Genomic DNA, 22160 nt, shown 5'->3' with positions numbered 1-22160 from the left:
TTTCCGATCATCTACCATCTGTCAAAATCAGGGAATGTAACGCAACAGTACACACACTCAAAAACATTTAAGAGTAAAAAAAGCAATCTAAACATGGAAAAGTACTGTAAAAGGGGGAGATAGTAAGATTTTGATAATAAAACTATAACTTACCACTTTTTCGCCCTCCGTCATAGTCTTGACATTTAGTTAATAAAGATGAACAAAACTTAGTAACATGAAAGTCATCAGAGGAAAATTCATCTGGATGTAATCCTACGGCTGCTCCATATAAGCTCTGTAATTTGTACAACATTTAATGGTAGTTTAAACAAAAGCTTACTAGAATTTTGGGGTTTCATTTGGGATATTGGGGTAAGGGACCAGCAAAAATTCAGGCATATTTGGCCCTTTTACCAAAAATCATTGTATGGCTTTCATGTAGTTTACGATATAGTTGAGTAGGTAAATAACAAAATACTGTTATTCACAAGTTCCAACATTACTTAAATAATAAACAACTTGTTTACTAACTATCTGGTTAAGTTGGAAAATAAATTTTCAAAAATCTAACCAGACAAAACAGAAAACACAGATTATTAAAATCTAATGACTGTGGATGTTAACATATAATTTGTTCAAACAGATATGTGGTTAAGTGTTCCATTTGCCTTGTTTTATTTTTTATTATAAACCTGTTTAGCAGACAATTCAATTTCAGGAAATTAAGAAAGAAAATTATAAATAACATGCTTGGAACAATTCTAAATTTAATTAATACCCTAATATGAAATACCTTGGTACACGACTCAATAAGTGAATTAAACATCGAGGAATCGGATGAAGCAAGATTCCGAATGATGTCACAAACATGCTGAACATATATATCGACATATGGGTCAAAGTTCACCTGAATGATGTAAGTAAATTACGAGCAAGTTTTAGCAGCGGAATTACAAATAATACCATTTCTTTCCTTAAACCATAATATATAGTTCTGTGGGGTAAGATGGGCCACCTTTAGCACATAATATCCAAATGTCTTGATCTTTTTTTAAACAAAACAACAGTCTATAGGAGTTGTGAGGATACGGTTTTATTATTATTTGAAAGTTCCTTGTTTACTACCAAATGGGACGGGAAAATAGAATGATAAGGTGTCCCATCTTAACCTACCCTACTACAATATACCTTTTAAAGTTTTAAAGTAAGGTGTTTATAAGATATAACGTTTAATGAACTAAGCTAGTTTGGCATTTATACAAATACAGTAATGTAAGTCCCACCTCATCTTTTGCATTACATTTTGTCACATGCTGCTCTGTTAGAACGCCACTAACTGCTAGTTTCAGAAGTTCCAAAAGAGTTCTGAATAAAAATCATGTAGCTCTAGTTTAGGCATTAACTTTTAGTTTATTTTAAATATTCGGTTAACTGAATAACTTTGGTAAATAAAATCCTAATAATTTGACATAAAAAATAAAACATTTTTTTTTCAAAATGTTTGTTTTTCTGCTCCAATAATAGGCAACTAAACAGAATTTTAAAATATAGCTTCCACAATAAATTTTCCATAAGAGCTATATTGGATTTATTTAATATGTTGGGAGCAATAGTCGATCAAACCTTATATCTGTAAATCAAACTAGCTGAAATAAAATGGGTAAAAACATAAAGGCTATACTGGATTAATTCAATATAGTTGGAGCAATAGCTTGTCTAACTGTATATCTGTAAGCCCAACAGACTAAAATAAAGTGAATAAAAACATAACAGCTATATTTGATTTATTCAATATGTTTGGAACAACAGTCTATCTGACCTTACATTTGTCTTAAATAAAGTGAATAAAAACACAAGGGCTTTATTAGTTTAATTCCAATGCCATGGCAAAGAGGTTAGCAAGTCTGCCTGTAATCCAGAGGTAATGGGTTTAAGGCTTGTCGCTTCTACTATTGTGGGTGTATGTGTCCCTGGGCAAGACACTTAACAAGAATAGAGAAATTGCTCCAACACAGTGGTCACTAAAATGTTGTCCAAATTATCAGCTATACATAAAAAATCCAAAAATAAAAAAATTATCACCCATAAAGTAACATACATGGTAACTTGCAATCTGGCATGTGGTGTATGAACACCTGTGTTATAACGACTGCCGTTTTCCCGCCAGTGAAGATAAAGTAAATTACATTCATTCAACTTAATATGTTGGGAGCAATAGCTTGCCTAACCTTATATCTGTAAGTCCAACAGACTGAAGTACAGTGGATAATTGAACAGGTTTCCTTCCAACAGCAAGCAATATTATAAGATGAGCAACGATGGATCTTGACATTAAAACCCGGAATTCATTGTAGAGATCATCCAATATTTGAACATGATCTTCACTTTCTTTTAATCTGGTGTAACACAAATTACTTATGTGATTCATGTATTTTTACTATGCGGAACTTCACTAATTGCAGGTCTAGTTGGGAAAATGTTTTTTATCAGTTTAGGTTTATTTATAATTTGAATTAGATAACCAAATACAATAGGTAGAATGGTGATAATGCTTTTTTTACCAAGGAAAGTAACAGAAGAAATGTTAATAACATACAGATAAACAGTAAAGCAACATTTATAGCCTGCTTTACAATTTGAATGTATGGGCTTAAGCAAACAGTTTAACTTTTGTTTTAAATCAAACATTTTTTAGGTATTTTTCCCAAATAAAAACACAATAGTTAGAACCTGGCCGAATAAAGGAATAACAGAGGGCCATAGGTGTATTTGAGTTATGTTTTTTGAGTGAAGTCTGATTTAAAGTTACTTGTAGCAATAAAACCACTCTTACTTGACTACTTTTGCTACCATCAACCCACGATTGAATCCACCAGAGTTTTTGCTCCGACAAATATTGTTTTTTCCGCTGGTTGTCTCTCCAAGTGGGTTGGGGTAAGCAAACTCAATAATAGGAGGAGCCACGGTGTGGTTTGTTAAACCAAGTTGAGAAAACAAAGAAGAGAATTGTCCGCTGGATATTGCTTCGTTTAACATAAGCTCTGATTAAATAATAAAAAAACTTTTTAACCTTTTACTTTTTATGATGATATTGTAAATCTTAATTAATGCGAAGAACTTAAATTTTGACACAAAATGTTTCAGCATTTTAAATGAAGACAGAAGTTGTTAAATAAAGAAACTGTTCCTCATTCAACCTGTTAACAGAATTTTAATTTAGGGCTAATGTTATTACGATTACATGTTCTTAACTATAAGTTCTGACCCCAATATGTAACATTGCGATAAAAGAGCAATTTTATGTCATTTTAAAATAAAGTTAATTTAACAATATTTCGAAACAATAGAAACCTTGAGATCTTTTTCCCAGGTTGGAGGCAGGTTGGTTGCTTCTATCTTTTAAAGCCTGTATTCATAATTTCTTATTAAAAAATGAATGAAAACGAAGAATAAGCAACCAATATATAACCTGTTGCTACCAAGCAAAATATAAAGGTATCAAAAGCGATATGTTTTTGTATAGAAATTTCACTTTAGTAAAAATGACTTAAATGGGATTTTGATTATTATCTTCATTAATATTAATAGTCATTGGTAGATTGTTAGTAACTGCTATATATGTCTGCTTATAAACTTAAACATAAACTCTATTGTATTGTTCCCTTAAGCTTTGGCAGAAAATTGACTACCAAAATAGGAAACCATGATTGCAGATATATTTGTTTTGGAACAATTAAAATAGATAGTTTTGATTTTACATTTATGACTACTGTTAATTTTCAGTATGATTTCTGTTGGTAAATCTAAATTTACTTTTAGAGATAAAACAGTGATTTGAAATGTACAAATGTAACAAAGGCATTATATAAATAAACTAATTAACCAGAAGATACAAAACACATAGGTTTAAAGATTAAATCAAAATCTTACATCAGTTTCACTGCTAGTAGTTGGAGGTTTAGTATTAGCAGAAGGTTCTCCAAACAAATCTGCTAAAATATCTATATTTAAGTATGGCAGACAAAACAAAGTATATGTGAACGTGTAAATGGTACAGTTATATATATTGTCCATTTTATATTCTATACTACATGGTTGGGGCACGGTAAAACACACCAGAAGATTTAAGGCTAAGTTGGCTGATTGTGATTCGAAATTAAAATGAAATGATCAAATTAAAAAAAAAATATTTTGACAAATATTATTTCTTCGGTCCGGAAAATTATTTTGACAAAATATTATTTTTTTGGTTGGGAAAATTATTTAGACAAAAAATTATTTTTTTGGTTGGGAAAATTATATTGACATAAGATTGTGGTCCAAAATAGCAAACAAAAGGTTGGTGGAACCATACAGTAATTAAATGGAAAAATAGTGAAATTTACCAACCTTCCTGGGTTAACTCCCATTCTTCATCATCTGGTGTATATGGATGGTCGATCATCCATGAAGCGAGCAATCCAACGACACGTGATACGTTTGTCGTATTTTCCACTTGGTTGTAATCTTATAATGATTTATATGTTAAACTGATCAGTTAAGAATATAACAGTAAATTTTAATCCATAAAATTACAAATGTGTTTTGCAGAACTAGTTTTGTATAACACATTTAAGTTTTGTATGTGAAATTCATTGCACATTTTTAAAAAGTTTTTTAAAAGATTATATTCCCAATGCCTAAGTTTTCTTAGAATGCAATCCAAGATGTTATTTATTACAGAAAATTCTAAAAAAAATATATATTGATTAAGTTATTATAATGTTATATTTACCAGTTTCTTGTACAGCTCTGGTTATGTGTTGTCGGCAAAATCCCATTTCCAGTAGTTGTTGCATTATATTGGATGGTAGAGTGGAAGCAGTTTCAACATTAGATCCTATCATGTGTTTTCAGTTTAAAATACATGTACATAAAATATGAAAACAATAAAAAAGTTTTGAGCCGGAACATAAAAATATAACTTTATTGTTGCAATAAAATTGGGAAAAAAAAAGAAACTTAAAATATTAAAATATTTTAACTAATAAAACCAGGCCCTGTCGCACAGCGGTTTGAACGCTTGCCTATTTACTAAAGGATATCGGATTCAAGTTTTTTTGACTAGAATGTTTGATCAGAAAACACATTATAAGTAAACCCAAAAATAAAAAAAAATCCAAAAAAATAATCACACACAAAGTAACATACTTGGTAACTCGTAAGCTGGCATGTGTTATAAAGACTGTCATTTTTCCGGCCACACGAGGATAAGGTAAGTTACATTTATTCATTCACATATTCCATAAACCCCAATGATAAATTAGCATTATTTATTTATTAAATGATAATACTAAAAATCATTACCAATATACATTATTATTCACTTACTTGTGTTTGTTGCTGAACTATCGGTTGCCTGTTCAGTTGAATTTATCTGGCTTTCACTGCTTTGTTGCGTTTGAGTAGCTGCGTGGCCGGCTTGGGGTAACAGTCTATCAAAAAATATGACTTGAATGTTTAATAATTTGCTTTAGATTGATTAAACGCACACTTTTTTAGCGAATTTAACATAATTTTAGTTAAAAACAGAAAAAATGTAATTTTGATTTATTAATTTAAATTAAAAATTTCTGTCACAAAATTAACCTCCGCATTTTGCGAACAACGCTTTTTATTATTCAATTTACATTCTTAAGTATTGAAATTTTAAATTATTATGGTAATGTGGATTCTTAAATTTAACTTTAAATAAAATCTTAACAAAAATATATATAATATACTACATTAAAAAAATCAGAAAAACATGTTTAAAAAAAGCTTATAGACTATTAATATTTCACTCCCACTTTATGAACCTCCTGTCTCAAAGTTTAGGATTTCTTGATTTACCTTAAATATGTTCTTTGCGCTCTTGAAATGTTTGAAGCTCTTTGGTTAGCCCTGAAAATGCAATTTGTATATTATTGGATACTGCAATCATTTATATAACATATTTACTAATCTTGTTTTCAACAATTAACAGCAAGGCTACAGTTATGTAACTCTAGAAACATTCTTTGTTTACTAGTTACTACCAAATGGGACAAAAAAACAAAATAATGAAAAAATGTTCCATCCAACCCCACCCTACTATAAAGTAAAATGAAAGTTTCAAAAGAAATGCCTTGATTGATGAGCAGGTGTTTGCGATTGTCGTCGATGGGGGCCACGGAACACAGGGCCAGATGAAGGGTTCATGGCAAGCAATTCAAAATCCATTCCACTGCATTGAGACATGCATATAAGCAAAACATAAGCATGCTTAGAGCTTAAAAAATGTTATGGCATAATGATGTTTGGGAATTGTAGTAAAAATACATTTAACCATTTCGAAAAAATAAATAAATGAAAAAATGTTAAAAAATGAAATATTTTTACAAAAAAAATGCTTGATGCATTAAATTTTACCAGAAAAAAATTGTGATTTAGTAATATTAATGTTTTGAATACTTTTGTGATTTTCGTAATTTAAACAAGTGTTTGGTCAGAATTATTACAGTTACTTGCGTCTAATCAACTTTTGCAAGTATTCAGTTATTTTAATTTGTTTTTATCTTAGCTTTTTGGATAAAAACAACGCTAGTAAACATACGAATCTTCCAAATAAAATAGAATCAAACCTAACAAAATATCTCTTTTATTATGGTCATCAAAAAATATATTTTATGTTTACCTAAATAAATCTCATTCAGAGCAGAAATTAATTCAGGTGATGTTTAAATGCAATCTCTTCGAGTTAACAGAAATACACAAGCAAAAATAAAAGCGAACAAAGAAAATAAAAAATATCTCACATCAGCATGGAGGATTGATCACTTATATTATCACTTTCAATTGAACTTTCATTTGAAGCAACTGGATAAACTGAAAGTAATATCAAGAATATTATGGAACACTGTAATAAATTCTGTAAATCTAATAAGCTAGTATACGTATAGCAGGACGATTCTGATGTAAAAAATCAAAAAACTTTCAACAAAAACTATCAAATTGCTTGCCCTGCCAAGCATAATTAGCTTAGCTTAGTGTTTAAAGGTGTTACATCGTACTAAACATTAACCAGTATTAGAATATATTTACAGAACAAAATAAATAAACAAATACATACTTGGATATAAGGGTTCATTTATAAGTGCGTCAGAATAAACATTCTTATATGGTAGATCGAGCATTGTGGTGAGAACTGCATTAGCTGAACACTGAAAGATAATTATTTTTATGAAAAAAATTATAAAACAAAACATTTTTTTAAGGTTAAAAAATACTACATTTACTTTTGCCAGTAATTTCATTTAAAAAATTATATTTTAGCATTGTTTACTACTGTGATAAAAAGATGATAAAATTGCATGGCAATGAAAACATATTTGTATATACATAAATGCCAATGTTTTTCAGAGGCGCTTATGTTTTTTTTAAATTTCGGTGGTATCTCTATCACACTTTCTCTATCTATATACAAATTTTGATTTATTTTGTTGGTATGACTCTTTAATAGCATTTGCAACATCAAATTAAAATTTTCAAAGAAAGACATAAAATGTTTTATGAGAAAAAAGTTTAATAAAAAGTTGCTAAAGAATATTTTAGTCTTTTTAGACTCATACATTGTTGCTTCATACCTTCAACAACACAGAATAAGCTCTTTGTAACTCCAATACATCATATTCACCACCAGCTTTAATCCCATGTTTAACAACAGATGACATAACTTGTTTCACCACATTCTTTATGTCATCCTGTGGAAATGGAAACAATTTTTTTAAACTCTTGATAAGTTTGTTGGGACATCAACTATTCTATATTTTGTTTAATATAGGTATTTTAAGAGTTCAGATCACGCAATCGTCATTTTCTTTTAAATTTCTTATGTTTGCCAGCTAACAGCTGGATTTTCCATTTCATTATACATGAAGTACTGTTTTTTTTTTATAGAATAAGTACATTTTGTTACTTCTGCAAGACATAAGCAAAACATACAAAGACTTATTCTAAGTTTTTTGTCCGTTTCAAGTTAGTGAAAAACATTTCTGCATTAATAGTTTGAGTTGGACAAATACTATTAAAAAGGTCCTTAATTTATATTCAAGTATTAGTATTTTGTTTGCTATTCTGGACTTGCCCTGATTTTTTTTGTGGCAGGTTTTTATAATGTTCTTTGGTTTGTAATATTTATATTTTTAGGTAAAATTACATGGAGCCTCTTTTTAATTTTTTAATGTAACAATTTATTGTATATTTGTTCTACTGTTGGTAAATTTTCAGTATGTGGTGCAGTAGATATTGATATATACCTATAAATATGTGGAACAAAGAGTGTTACGTCGCAATAAATACCTTGTTATCTGAAGTATGAGAAGTAATGCCTTGAACTTCAGATTTTCTATCTTCTTCTCTTTTTACGTCAAGTGATTCATCAGTTTTTGAAGATTCAATATCGTCATTTGCGAATATTAACTTTGTGTACCTGGAAATAAAATGAAAAATAATTTACCCAAGCTTACAAATTCACCTGAACAGGTACAGCAAGTATAAGCAGACACATTTTCAAAAAATAGAATTTTGAAGGCTTTGACGCTGTGGATTTTAAGACACTATTGTATAGGCAGCAAATACTTATATTTGGAATCAAATTTTATTTGTATTATAAATTTAAAACTTAAATTTGGTTCTGTTTGTCCAAAACATTGGAAAAAATACAGACCTTTAACAAATATGGCATATTAAAAAATCTGCTGCATTTCACAAAGAATGTTAAACAATGAAAACAGAGTTTTAATGCATGTGAAACAAGTAAGTATAAAATACTATAATCTACAGCCCATATAGTTTAACTTAAGAAAAACCATACCAGCTGCTTGTAAATATTCTTTCAAGTGCAGATAAAGCAGTAACTTGAATAACTCCTCTGCAAATTTTCTTCCAGTTGTCTGCTTAATCATAATATACTCCTTTTTTGTATTTTTTAAATTATAATGGTGCCAAAAAAAATTTAATACTGATACAATTTTTAACTTTGTAATATATCTTATACTTTATCAATATTACTTTAAATTTTTTAATGTATGGTAGGGTGGGGGAAGACGGGACACCTTTACCTTTCTATAATATTTTCTCTTTTTAATAAGTAAAAAACAAAAAAATTCAAAGAACTATAAATCTGTATCCCCTCGACCGGCATAGACCGAAGTTAATTGTTTAAAACACGATAAGGATATTGGAATATCATGTACTAAAGGTGTCCTGTCTTCCCCCACAGTGCTGTACAAATATTTAATATTTACGATTTTCCTTTTTCTTTCCCATCAGTTGATCATTTTGCTCTTTATTTGCTGAAGTTTCTTCACTTAAATTACATTTTAGATTCTCCTGTCCAACTCCCTTTGTTTCTAAATAGTTAAGATTTAAAAATAAAATAAGGCGAATGTTCAGTTAAAGGGGTATACCAAAAAAGGTCACTGCCAGTAGCAGTCCCTGCCTCTCCGTATGTGGAAGACAGTGACTGCTACCATTGTGGGCGTATGTGTCCTTGGGCAAGACACTTGACAGCAATTGCTTCAACCCAGTAGTCACTAATGGGTTGTCTTAATTGTCAGCCATACAAAAAAACTAGTTATCCACTAAGTTACATACATATTAACCCGTAAGCTGGCCCGAGGTGTATGAAACAGAACACCTGTGTTATAACAACTGTTGTTGTTTTAAAACAGGGGTTCCCAAACTTATTTTATCCGGGCCAATGTGTGAAATCATAATTATGCGTCGGGCAAGGTTCTTCTTGCTATATTGGCGACGTGAATTGTATTGGCCAAAATTTGGATATAACGAATACTGTTAGTTAGGTCAGGAAGTTCGACACATATGCTGGTAATAAACATGGCTTCTAAAACAGATTAAACTACGTACTTGCGGAGTATAGAACAAAGTTTTACCATAGTATACTGAAGTTCACTTCAGTATCCTATGGTTTCACAGTTTTTTTTGTTGAATCAATCCGCGGTATAACCCCTTTTAGCGCGGTAGGTTGGCTGATGCTGTGACAGTCATAACTATTTTTGTGACGTTACAAAGACAATGTAAATTGTTACATAAATCAATAAAACATTTTTAGACGATTTTTTAAAGTAATATGTTCATTTGTGAACGTATGCAATCGGTAATTTTAAAGTCATTCTGAGGGCCATTTATTTTGCTCCTGCGGGTGCGGTTTGCGAACCCCTGTTTTAAATAAAGCAAGTTACTCTCTTTTATTTTATTAATGAAAAAGCTAACATGGTAATTTTTAGTTAACTTAGTTGTAGTTACCAACTCTAGACGTTGTAGAATATTCTTCATTTATTGTGTGAGCAATATCATCATCCAACTCCTTTTCAAGTTTACCCTTCGGAAATATCTGCATTGAAAAAAGTCAATGTAGAAAAATAGAAAATTATGTCACAGAAATTGATTTATGAATTGTGTAAAAATCATCTGAAGAAATTCATAGTACAGTAATATGTGTCTCCCTAGGATTTATGTATTTACAAAACTTAGGTTAGGTGTAATTGGATTGTAACTGGATTTTATTAATATTTTAGTTACTTTTTCAGCTTCTTAAAAACATTTTTTTTATCTAGATAAATTTAAACTAGAATATAAAAATTAACTGAAAAAAATGAACATGAAAAAAAATACTTCTTCTAATTTTCTTCTAAAAGTTTAAAAGTGAATATTTAATTAACTGAAATTTCCTTACATGTTGTCTGTGCGTCGCGTCATCAAATATCCCTGATACTCGACACAACTCCATTAAAACTGAAGGTTTCAATAGAGGGAAATCGTGCATACAGAAACTTGGTTGTTTTACAGGTTCGAGGGAAGAAGGAAAACAATCGCTGCTCATCACCTTTTGATTAGGTGCAAAATAAATTACAAAAAAAAATTTATAACCATTTTATAAAAATAAAAATAATTCTAAAAAAAAGTTTCTAATCATTTTATAAAAACAAAAAAAGTACATAATTTTATAAATAATAACAATTTAATAAACAAAATCCTATTTACCTGGCTGCCATCTTCCCAAGCGACTTTTAGTTTAGTATTATTGTTATTAAATCCAAGTAATATTCCGTGTTTCATTGAATTAATGACTTTACAACGCTCGCCCATTCTTAACCCACCATCGACACCACTTAACAAAGTAAGGGCGGGCCATACTCGCCATAACATTCGACTACGCTGCCAATCTTTTAGATCTGTAAAACATTTTCAGAGTAATTGTGAAGTATAAAGTTAGCAAAAAAAATATGAATATAATACTCTCTCAGTTTTCTTGTCAATTTTCTGGTCAAAAACTAAGGCAGTAAACCAGAAAAATAATTCATTTTTTTTTATATTTTCTTAAGTAATATAGATTTAGCAAAACAACACAAATATGATACTTTCTAAGTTTTCTAGTTGAGAACCAGAAATCTAATTAAAAATCATTATATTGCATTTTCACATCATAAAGCTCCATTTTAGTAAACAGTTAGGAAAAACAAAATTCCAAAATTGCAGAAAGCAATACAAATTGGTTAAGTGAATAAAAACAAACAAAAACAAAACAAAACCTTCATCTGGTGTATCTTGTTTATTGGAGGAAAACAACCAATCATCTTTTAGTATTTCAGGAAGTTCGTTAAACCGACCAATCACAGCGTCAGTGATTGCCATGCTCCATTGTGACTCTCGACGTGAATGAAGTTGGGTCAATAGTTGTATGCATGTCTCACTGATGGTACCATGCATGGTTGAACAAATAGGATCGCCAACTGATAAATTTTGCCCACTTCCAATATGCTGAGATTGTTGGAAAGTTGAAAACAGTTTAAGAAATGTGAATGAAAAACAAAACTTTTGATATGTTTTAGTAATTTTTGTTTAGATTTTGTTGTTTTTTCTATTAAAAAGGTTAAACATTTTTAAAAATGTGGCAAATTTATGTAAAATGTAAAATTTAGGAATCATGGTTTTATGGTTTTTACAAAAATGAGACATTGTAGTCTTATTGCACTACCTGATGTATAAGTTACATACCTATATTGTCCCAAAAAAACCTTGACATAACATATTTATTTCAGAATGAAATGGTTTTAAGGTGACAAACATCGGTTGAAAACTTTAATAACATTTTTGCAAATTACAAATCTCTAATTTTTTAATTAAAATTGTACCAACCTGAAAATCTGATATTTTAACTTCTTCTCCGAAATTGCTGCTATAGAACATAACGCATGGAAATAAGGTTGCATTGGAATCTAAATCTCGAAACGCAACTTCAGGAGTTTCACCATTGATTCCAAAACTAAGAGTTCTTTCATTCATACACAGAACACAAGTTATCACGTCACCTTTGCTGTAACTCGGCAATGAATGTGTGAGCTCTCCACTATGATACAAGTTGCCACTAAAAATTAACGAAAAATGTAAACGGATCACCAAAAAAAAATTGTAAAAAAGTTTTACTACTATTTTTTTGGATGATAAAAGACATTTTATTTCTTACTTAAATTCATTCAAAATTGGATGGCGTAATTTAAAATCTTATTTTTAAAATCAGTGTTACTCCAAAAACTGTAATGTGTTCATATGGAAAATATCATATTGGTTTATTGTTTTACAATTATCTTATATTTAAAATAACTGTTACTCAAAAAACAGTTCTGTGCTCACATATACCCTTTTTGCATGGTAAAATGTTTTTGCGAATAGCGATTCACATAAAGACGTCACTTTGTAATTCCCTAACAGCGTTAATTTACATGGTCATTGGTTTATGCACGTATCAACATTAAATTAACTTATTTTAGTGCAAAATTTTCTCCATGTCCTCACATATTTAAAAATGCGTTAAATAATGCTGAATTTCAGTATTCTAGATTTGATTATGTAAGTTTTAGTGTTAATTGAATCACCTGTATGCTCTATACAACCACATTTCCGATGTTGTTCGATGGCTGAAGTCTTCAACAGGAAATATAGAAACACCGATACAAGTTCCTTCATTGCCTGGGTTTTCTTCCAAGATATGAAACTGTGAACATCAACCACAGTGGATAAAATAAAAGTATTGTTTTCATACATATTGTAGATAAAAAAAAATTCGCGATTTTATTTTGTGTGGTAAAGTTTTTTGAGTGAGTTTATAGAAAGTAAAATGTTTTTACTCTTGCCAAAACTTCAGTGCACATAATAAATGAGTCAGAAATCTTTATTAGTTCAGCAGTAAATACATTCAATGAAAATAATTTAGCTTGAATGATTGAATGAATGTAAATTTATCCTCATGTGGCGTGAAAACACATATATCGTTATAACACTGATTTTCTGTTTCATACACCTCGAGCCAGCTACCACATATGCAACTTTGTAGGGTATTGTTTTCCTTAACAGTTTGCGACCACTGAGTTGGAGCAACTTTGCCCATGGACGTGACGAGCCTTGAACCCATAACCTCTGGGATAAAGGCAGGCCTGCTAACCAGTATGCAATGGCACTTGACAAACTTAAAATGCTAAAAACTTGGTATTGAAAAACCGCTAAAAATTTGTTTGTTGGTTTTGTTTAGAAAAAGTTTAATTTAACAAACCTTCCATTGATAAGTTCCCATTGATAATCTCGCCATAGTCATCCCATACCCACGTCCACCAGATGAATGAACCAAAGTAAATTGGTCTCGAATAGAAGTTGCAACACACTTATCAACATCAAAAGCTGAATCAGATATTATTTCTCTGGCTGCTAATTGATGAAATTCATTCTGACAAAAACAGTGAAAAGTATAACTACTTATATGCATATCAACAAAGCATAAAAGTAATAGTCAATACAATAAAAACCACAATTTATTTATGTAGACGGCAAGATGATTATTTTATGGGTTCATCAGAAACAGTGTAGTAGGTACTATATATATTTTTTATAGACCTTGTTTATCCTCGCATGTTGGGGCAACAACAGTCGTAATACCACAAGTGTTTAGTTCTATATATTCCACTACCCTTACTTTCATGCTGATAAATAAACAAGTCAGATAAAAAGCTTTTTTTCAGATTAAAAAGTCGGATTATTCTATTCTATTCTGTATGGGTGAGGTCTGTGAGAACCTGGGATTTAGGCCAGACTTGGCCCATTACCCTAAAAGTCGGATTAAAAAAACAAAAACAAGTGGTTTAAGAGTTCGGTTATGTTAAGACTAAACTACTGGAAATTTTGAGGTTTAACATTTTTACAATAATAATTCCAATGTTTTCTTATGAATTATAAAGGTAGCGGCCCTAATGTATGTGTGGCAATACAAAGTTGTTGCATGATAAATTGTTAAGGTAATTTTTTTTTATTTCAGCGATTCAATTTCACCAGATTTTTTAAAAAACTTCTCATTTTTTAAAACTTTGGTAATATCGTAAGATCATATATAAGCATCTCTCTCTATATATATATATATAAATATAGCTTTGTCGTTGGTATGTGCCCTTTGATCAAAATGCACCATGTATATATGACACGATAGCGGATCGTAGTTCAAATGTGAGTGAGATTAAACCTAGATTAAATTTAAATCAAATTATGCCTACTTTTTCAACCTACTTTTGTTTCATCACGAGTTGAAATATAATCACTTTGCTTTAAAATGAGATCATCTTTTTCATATGCAGGTAGTTCCACCCAATGTACTTGTGCAATTATCTGAAGCAGTTTGTCGATAACTTGTGACACAAGATCATCACTGTAATTGGAAACATGATTTAATGTTAATTGTTTTATTCTTGATAATGACAATTTAGACAACCCATTAGTGACCACTGGGTTGGAACAATTGCCCTTAAGTGTCTTGCGCAAGGAAACATACATCCACAAGGGTAGCAGCGACATGCCTTAAACCAAAGCCTACTAGAGATATCTCTGGTAGGCCGTGCTTGAACTCATTACCAATGAGTTAGAGGCAGTCACACTAACCAACTGTGCTACGACACCAGGAACACATTGTGTAGGTCCAACAAAAAAGCTATTCCTTTGCTATTAGGAGTTTCTTGCCCAAAGACACTTTTGTCAATCAGTATTAGTATCAGTGTCGAGCATTGTACATGGCAACCTTCAGTTACGGTGCAAGCCCTTAACCACTGACAACACTATACTGCAATGCTGGGTCTTGTAATGATTGTCAAATACAACATAACTTACCTTAAATTGACTTCCGAACTCATTCCATTCAACATTGTGTAAAGTAAATGCAGGGCAAGCAAGCGTGTTCGCACAGACTTGATAACTGGCAAACCTAAAATGTTGATACTATGACTTCTAAGTGCTTATAAAATAAAAAAAAAACTTGAAAAACACAAACAGTTTTTGCGGTGTATTTAACAAAGTAACAATGAATAAAATAAAAACATTTAAAAAAAATAATAAAAAAACAAACCAGTTTCATCCAGTTTTCCAGCTATATTCAATAAAGTACTAATCCATGGCCACGTTGCAAATTCTTGACACATTGTGTGGCTTGAGATAAGCATACGAACAAACACGAGGTGGTCCCCAACTGAAGATTCCAGGGCATGTTGAGAATAAAGGTGCCTGTAGAAAGAAAGTTAACAAATTTTATAACAGGAAACAAAAATGATCTACTTTTTAAAACCAAATAAGAAGTTTTAATATAAAAAATAACAAACTGTTCGAATTTTTCATAGCACATATCTGCGCTAAAAAAATTTGATAAATGTCATATTGGTGAGATAACTAAAGTTAAAGACATGGGTATATATGTGTGAGAAACTTAAGAATCACAAAAGGTTGGTTTAAAGTATTGAACATCACAAGAATACACCTAAAAGAGCTGGTAGTTTGAATACACCATCATATGTCTTCTGTAGCTTAATGACTTGGTTTGCCTTATTTTTAACTTCCTACTATTACATTGCTGGTATCACGACAATTAAATCACATAGTCTATGCAATCTATAAGCAGTTCGACACAGTAGCACATTGGTTAGCATGCCTGTCTATAACCCATAGGTTTTGGGTTCAAGGCTTGCCACAGCTACCATTGTGGGGAAATGTGTCCTTAGGCAAGACACTTAACGTCAATTATTTCAACCCAGTGGTCACTAATGGGATGTCTTAGTTGTCATAAGTTACATACATGGTAACTTGTAAGCTAGCACAGGGTGTATAAAACAGAAAAACCGTGTTATAAATATAACGAAATTATTATTGCCACATATAAAATAATTACCCATAAAGTTACATACATGGTAACTTGTAAGCTAGCACAGGGTGTATAAAACAGAAAAACCGTGTTATAAATATAACGAATGTCCTTTTCCGGCCAAGCGAGGATAAAACATGTTACATTTAGTTATAAATGAATCGGTTGATTTTATAAACCACTCACTTATATGTACGTGGTGGTGGGGAAAGCGACCATGGATTATTATGAAGAATATCGCAGATCTCCTCACTGCCACCGAGTGATCGAAATGAATCGGAAATAAGACAATGCAAAACATTGGCAACCATGCCAACAATATCGGCTTCTACATCTCGAGCATGTAAACTGTCAAAATAATTTTAATTTGTAAATTGTACGCAACATTTTTTGAAAGTTTGTTGATATCCTATGATAACAGTTAGGCATCTCTACCTATTTATATACATTTTTAATTTATCGTTAGTATATATATGCCTGTTGAACAAAATGCAGCTAATGCATACGTATGACATGTTAGCTGATCGAATTTAATATGCTTGTGAAATTATTGCAAATTAAATTTAAATCCAGTTAGAAATATTGCATGCAATTACACAAGATGCATATATTATAGGAGTGTTATTAAGCTTTTTGAGTGTTATTTGACTGATGACCTGAATAATAAATTTGCCAGGAAATTTAGGTGAAATATATATTTCTAATACAGAAATTGGTTGGGCTTGGTTTTTGTCTGTTACATTTTCGTAGCATCAGATCCTTAACAGTTTACATATTTACTAAATAAAAATATCAAAATATTTTTTCTACCTGGTGGAAACAGCAATTGACCGGAAAAGATTCCGCGCAATGACAGTCACCAGGGAAACCATTTTCTGTGTTTTATAAGAAGTGATTGAAGAAAACTCATTGAGCAACTGTTGGTTATTTTGCTCGTTACACAGTTCAACTATATACTTAAGTATATCAGATGTGATATGGGATAAATCCACTGCATAGTTCTTCAATGTAGACAGTGACAGCAAAGTAGTAATGAGAAGACGGGCATCTTTTGGATCTGATAAAAGAAGGGTAAAAAAAACAAAGTTAAATTGAGCCATTTTATTTTTACAGTTTGTGTGGCCAATTCCTATTGTACTGCTTGGTTTCAAACCATGTTAAAATATTTTTAGCTTTTTTTTGTGCCTTATTTTACTAAAATGATACGTATTTTATAAAAACCACACAATGGGGAATATTCAATTATGTGGCCTAACTATGACAGCAGAAAAAAATCACTCTTTTACTTAACTAAGCTGCTATTGCAAGATGCAGTAGGGTGGGATAAGATGGGACACCTTTTCATTCTAAGATGGGACACCTTTTTATTCTAGGGAAAGATGGGACACCTTTTCATTCTATTTTCTCGTTCAAATTTGTAGTAAACAAAGAACATTCGAAGAATTATAAAACCGTATCCTCATGACTTCCAAAACTTGATCAGGATATTTAAATATTAGGTGTTAAAGGTGTCCCATCTTTCCCCACAGAACTATATAAATATTTTCTTATTTTGTGTTCCTAATTCTTGTTATATGAAAATTCTTTGTTTTACGAAAAACTATCTGTTAGTAAATAATACAAATATATCTGCATTTCCTATTGCAACAGTATCAAAGAATTACCAGAGAAATTTGCGGTTATAAAAATTTTGTGGCAGCTTTAGCTTCACGCTTCTGGGAATTTTCATTAAAAATGTCAAAATGTCCAAAATAATTAAAATAAAACTTACTTGATAAGAGTGATATTTTCACAGGTAAAATTTTCTTGTATAGCAAATTCCGTATAGTAATGAGAAGGTTGGTGATTGCAAGCTTATCTTTGTGTGATGCAGATGTCACACCAAGTGTTGGGGAAGGTAGAAATCTATAGAAAGTAAATCGAACTATATTACCATGGGTACCAAGATATAAACAGGAAAACATACTAAAAAGAAACTATAGAGATGCTATATTTCTATATTTTATATAATATAGTAGGGTGGGGCAAGATGGGAGACCTTTTTATCTAATTTATAGTTTCATTCGGTGGTAAACAAAGAACATTTAAAAAATTATAAACCTTATACCGAGACACCTATAGGCTGTTGTTAATTGTTTAAAACACGATCAGGATATTTAGATAGTATGTGTTGAAGGTGTCCCATCTTACCCCAACCTACTATGCATAAAAATAAACTTACAAACTTTATATATTTACATTTAAATAATAAACTTAAATATTTACATTATATAATAACTTTATTTGTCTCTTCAATTACAGTAGCGAAGATTTAAAAATATTTTAAATAAAAAAACGGAATAAAACGACAAAACAACGAATGTTAAAACCTGCTTACGGTTGAAACAAATTTCATTTAGTTGGAAGAAAAGAAGCGTGGTCGCTACACCATTTAAATAATATTCTTATAAATTTACATTTATATATTAAACTTACCCAACAGTCATAAGTTCACGGGTCAATGGTTGAAGAGACATAAGTCCGAAACATCCGATCATTAATTGAAAGTAAGCCGATGGAAGAAACGGGGGGAATTTTGAAAGGTCGTCATTTTGTGACATCAGCAGTCGTGATATTTTTCCCAATGCGAAAATTCGATTCTGAGAATAAATAAATAATTAAACATTTTTTTTAAATTACCAACAGTGCAAAAAATCAGTTTTGATAAAAAAATATATATATTTATAAAACAACAAAAAACATGAAAAATACACCATTTACATTTGACATTGTGCAAAACATGCTAACTTAACTGACCTGAGCTCTTTTCTGTTGCAGTATCATGGCTTTGATTAAAGTTTCATAGGATTTTAAATCAAAATTTCCGTTCTGTTCAATAGTTAATGGGTCTCCATCATAGTTAATACTGGGACAACAATATTCCAGGACAGCCATGCAAACTCTAAACACAAAAACATATTTTTTAAATAATTTACAATTAAACTGCGAAAAAAAATTATTCCATGAAAGAGTAGAGGGTGGAAATTAAATATATTTTCTAAAACTTATACTTTCCAAAAACAATTACAAGTTACATACATGTATGAAATTCTATGTGTGTCTGACTACGATGCGGTGTCGCGGCACCGGTCGCATAAAGGACTTAAATGGGCTTTTTGGGTGTTGGGGGTAATGGGCCAAATCTGGCCTAAATCCCAGGTCCTTGACAAGGACCTCACCCTCAAAGAATAAAAAAAAGTGAAAAGCAATACTGAATATGGCACACGTTACAGCATACCAATACTGTCCTATGTGGTATGTAACTATATGTGACATTATAAACTAGGTTCATCATTGAATCAAATAACCAAAATCTTAAAAACAAGATACAGATAAAATAAAAGCATTGCAACTTTAAACAGCCAGAAAAGGTGAGGGGTTCAAACTTTAAAAAGGAGGTATAGGTTATTTTTTGGGGGATGGCGACCCGTGAAACCCCCCCTAGCTGCGCCACTGATTGTAATTATACATTCGGAATAAATAAAACATACTTTCCATGAGGTTGTGTATCAGATAACTCAACACTTCGTTCCATTGAACTTGTTTGAGATTGAGCATTAATGGCTGGAAAAAAATAATGGATTAATTTTAGATGACTTAAAAGTTTTCCACAAGAACATTAGTGCTGGTAAATAGTTGTTTTGTTTCATACAGCTTATGCCCACTTACGATTTACCACGTATGTAACCTAATTACCACAGTAATATAGGCAGAATATATATATATACATTTTAAGTTCTTATTTTTATAACTAATCATTATTGAATGAAACTTATTTTAATTCGGTTTTAATAACGAAGATCGGGAAAATTTACAAGAACAAAAAGACGGGTAGTAGCGATACAACAACAGTTGTTAAAACACACTTATTGATAAAAAGCATGACCGTTATTTGCGACGTTAAAATTCCAGGTTTACCTTCAGTTGGAGAAGATACATCAGATGTTGAAGAATTTTCATTTTTCACCTCATGAGGTTCATCTTGATATTCATTCACTAACGCAGGAACTACAGCAACCAAGAGAAAAGCACATTTCTCTACAATTGATAAGCAAGCCTGTGTATACCAATCCTTGGGTGTTTCTTCAACATTTGATGATTCTATAAAAATATTTATGAAAAAAAGTTAAAAATTAAGCTTCTTATTGATTTCATTAGAGTTGAATGTAGTGTTTTCAAACTATTTAAAAAGTAATCTAAATATCTCTTTTCTCCATACAAAAAAAATCTTACCTTTAAAAAATTGTGATAGATTGATAGTATTTAAATATTTCGCGTTAGATAAGTCAGATATACTGCTTTCTAACTATCAAAAGAAGTGATCTAAAAAATTTTTTTCAAACCGAAAAAAGTATCTTAATTTAAATAAAATTAAAATAGAATTTAAATATTTTGCGTTAAATTAGTTAGATATACTGCTTTCTAACTATCAAAAGAAGTGATCTAAAAATCTTTTTACAAAAACAAAAAAAAAACTTAATTTTTAAAATTCAAGATAGTATTTAAATATTTTGCGATTTATATTTTTGTTGAAATTGATAATGCAAACTGTTATATAAATTATCTTTTTAGATTTTTAGTTCAGGTTTTGCAAGGCAAAGTACAATTACAAGCATATTTAAATAATGAAAAAAATCATAGGAATTTAAACCATTACCATGATCGCTTTCTTCTTTTGAAAGTTGTGTGTGTCGAGATATTGATGACATAAGATTGAAAAAACGAAATTCTGCAAAATAGGTCAATAAAAGTAAACTTGTTATATAATTGCATGGTATTTAAGACTCTGAGTTTCTTGACAATGAAGTGCACCACACTAGTGTGTAAACTATATGTAATTTTAAAAATCAAAATTAAAATAGGTTTTGGCAATGTTGTCTTAGTGTGTTTTTATTTTTGTGTAAACTTGATCTGTTTATTGTTTGTGCATGTAACAATTTGGTGCTACGAAAACGTAACCAACAAAACATAAGAGATTCTATTTGAATAAGAGACTGACGATGCCATTTAGGCGAAATATATTTCTCTATTAATAACTAGTGGTTGGACTTGATTTTTGTTGGTTACGTTTTCGTGGCACCAGATCATTACTGTATTTCACTATACAAGAATCGTCCAACTATATGAACATCAGATCGGGGTCAGATTCGCGGAATTTATTATAAGTCATTGATTATGCATGGATTGCATGCTGTTTAAATTAAGTTAATTAAGCAAAAAAAATTAAAGATTTGTAACTAATGTAAGAACATGGCAGCTATAGCATTAAAAATCCCCAATCCCTAACCCTAGAACCCTTACTTTTAGTATATACACCACTGGTTTCAAACATTTTTTTTAATGTTTGTCCAACCGTTAATTTGCACCTTTTATTTGACCCATGCAAATCAAAATGTTATTTACATTAAGTATAAACCAATTTCTGACAAATTATTTTGTCATATTTTCCACTTTATCAAGATTAATATTTTTTTAAGTTTATAAAGATCAATTTTAAAAATAAACTTGTTAATTGGCATCATCGCTATTCAATATGTGATATAAATTATAAAATCTGTGCACTTTAAAATGGGTTACATATATAATGTATTATGCATAATATTACTAACTTTTGCAGGCCGGCTCGGAAATATTTGAAGAAGTTTTCTTTTGTGAATTACTTGACATTGGAATGTCTTTAGTTGACTTTTGAATCCGATGAGCTAATAAATGGGATCTGACCTATAACGATAACATAAGCAAATTAAGCATACATGTAATCACATCAGTTAATTAGGCAATAGGGATATTTCACATGTGGCATACAAATGTATTAGGTAAATACTGTTGAGATGGTTGTACATGTAGCAATGCCTTGTTTCTTATGTAAAAAGCTAATATTTTCAACACATAC

At 30.6% G+C, this 22160-nt stretch overlaps 1 protein-coding gene across 5 annotated transcripts in view; it reads right to left on the bottom strand.

Moving 5' to 3' along the window:
* Positions 1–22013, bottom strand: part of LOC100179171 (probable E3 ubiquitin-protein ligase HERC1) — a 43605-nt gene extending 21592 nt beyond the window's left edge. The window contains exons 1-37 of one of the 5 annotated variants that reach the window (XM_018816249.2): positions 21877–22013; positions 20925–20996; positions 20186–20368; positions 19759–19831; positions 19025–19169; positions 18704–18867; positions 18000–18133; positions 17039–17285; positions 16415–16576; positions 15443–15597; positions 15208–15301; positions 14614–14752; positions 13613–13783; positions 12939–13057; positions 12202–12430; positions 11595–11823; positions 11047–11237; positions 10739–10888; positions 10309–10396; positions 9288–9392; positions 8855–8936; positions 8341–8470; positions 7626–7742; positions 7112–7202; positions 6798–6867; positions 6128–6226; positions 5854–5904; positions 5353–5456; positions 4757–4861; positions 4372–4488; positions 3913–3974; positions 3334–3388; positions 2816–3023; positions 2211–2378; positions 1266–1347; positions 776–889; positions 154–277 (exon numbers count right to left, since the gene is read on the bottom strand). In XM_018816249.2, coding sequence (XP_018671794.1) covers positions 154–277; positions 776–889; positions 1266–1347; positions 2211–2378; positions 2816–3023; positions 3334–3388; positions 3913–3974; positions 4372–4488; positions 4757–4861; positions 5353–5456; positions 5854–5904; positions 6128–6226; positions 6798–6867; positions 7112–7202; positions 7626–7742; positions 8341–8470; positions 8855–8936; positions 9288–9392; positions 10309–10396; positions 10739–10888; positions 11047–11237; positions 11595–11823; positions 12202–12430; positions 12939–13057; positions 13613–13783; positions 14614–14752; positions 15208–15301; positions 15443–15597; positions 16415–16576; positions 17039–17285; positions 18000–18133; positions 18704–18867; positions 19025–19169; positions 19759–19831; positions 20186–20368; positions 20925–20996; positions 21877–21934 — 4687 coding nt within the window. In that variant the 5' untranslated portion in view covers positions 21935–22013. The remainder of the gene's footprint in view (positions 1–153; positions 278–775; positions 890–1265; positions 1348–2210; positions 2379–2815; positions 3024–3333; positions 3389–3912; positions 3975–4371; positions 4489–4756; positions 4862–5352; positions 5457–5853; positions 5905–6127; positions 6227–6797; positions 6868–7111; positions 7203–7625; positions 7743–8340; positions 8471–8854; positions 8937–9287; positions 9393–10308; positions 10397–10738; positions 10889–11046; positions 11238–11594; positions 11824–12201; positions 12431–12938; positions 13058–13612; positions 13784–14613; positions 14753–15207; positions 15302–15442; positions 15598–16414; positions 16577–17038; positions 17286–17999; positions 18134–18703; positions 18868–19024; positions 19170–19758; positions 19832–20185; positions 20369–20924; positions 20997–21876) is intronic. The other 4 variants (XM_026839182.1, XM_026839184.1, XM_026839183.1 and 1 more) reach the window with 4 other exon arrangements.
* Between the last annotated feature and the right edge of the window lie 147 nt (positions 22014–22160).

The sequence above is a fragment of the Ciona intestinalis genome, unplaced genomic scaffold (genome assembly GCF_000224145.3).
Source record: "Ciona intestinalis unplaced genomic scaffold, KH HT000166.1, whole genome shotgun sequence".
Lineage (NCBI taxonomy): Eukaryota > Metazoa > Chordata > Ascidiacea > Phlebobranchia > Cionidae > Ciona > Ciona intestinalis.
The sequence above is the reverse complement of the archived record's forward strand: the minus strand, read 5'-3'. Positions and strand labels throughout refer to the sequence as shown.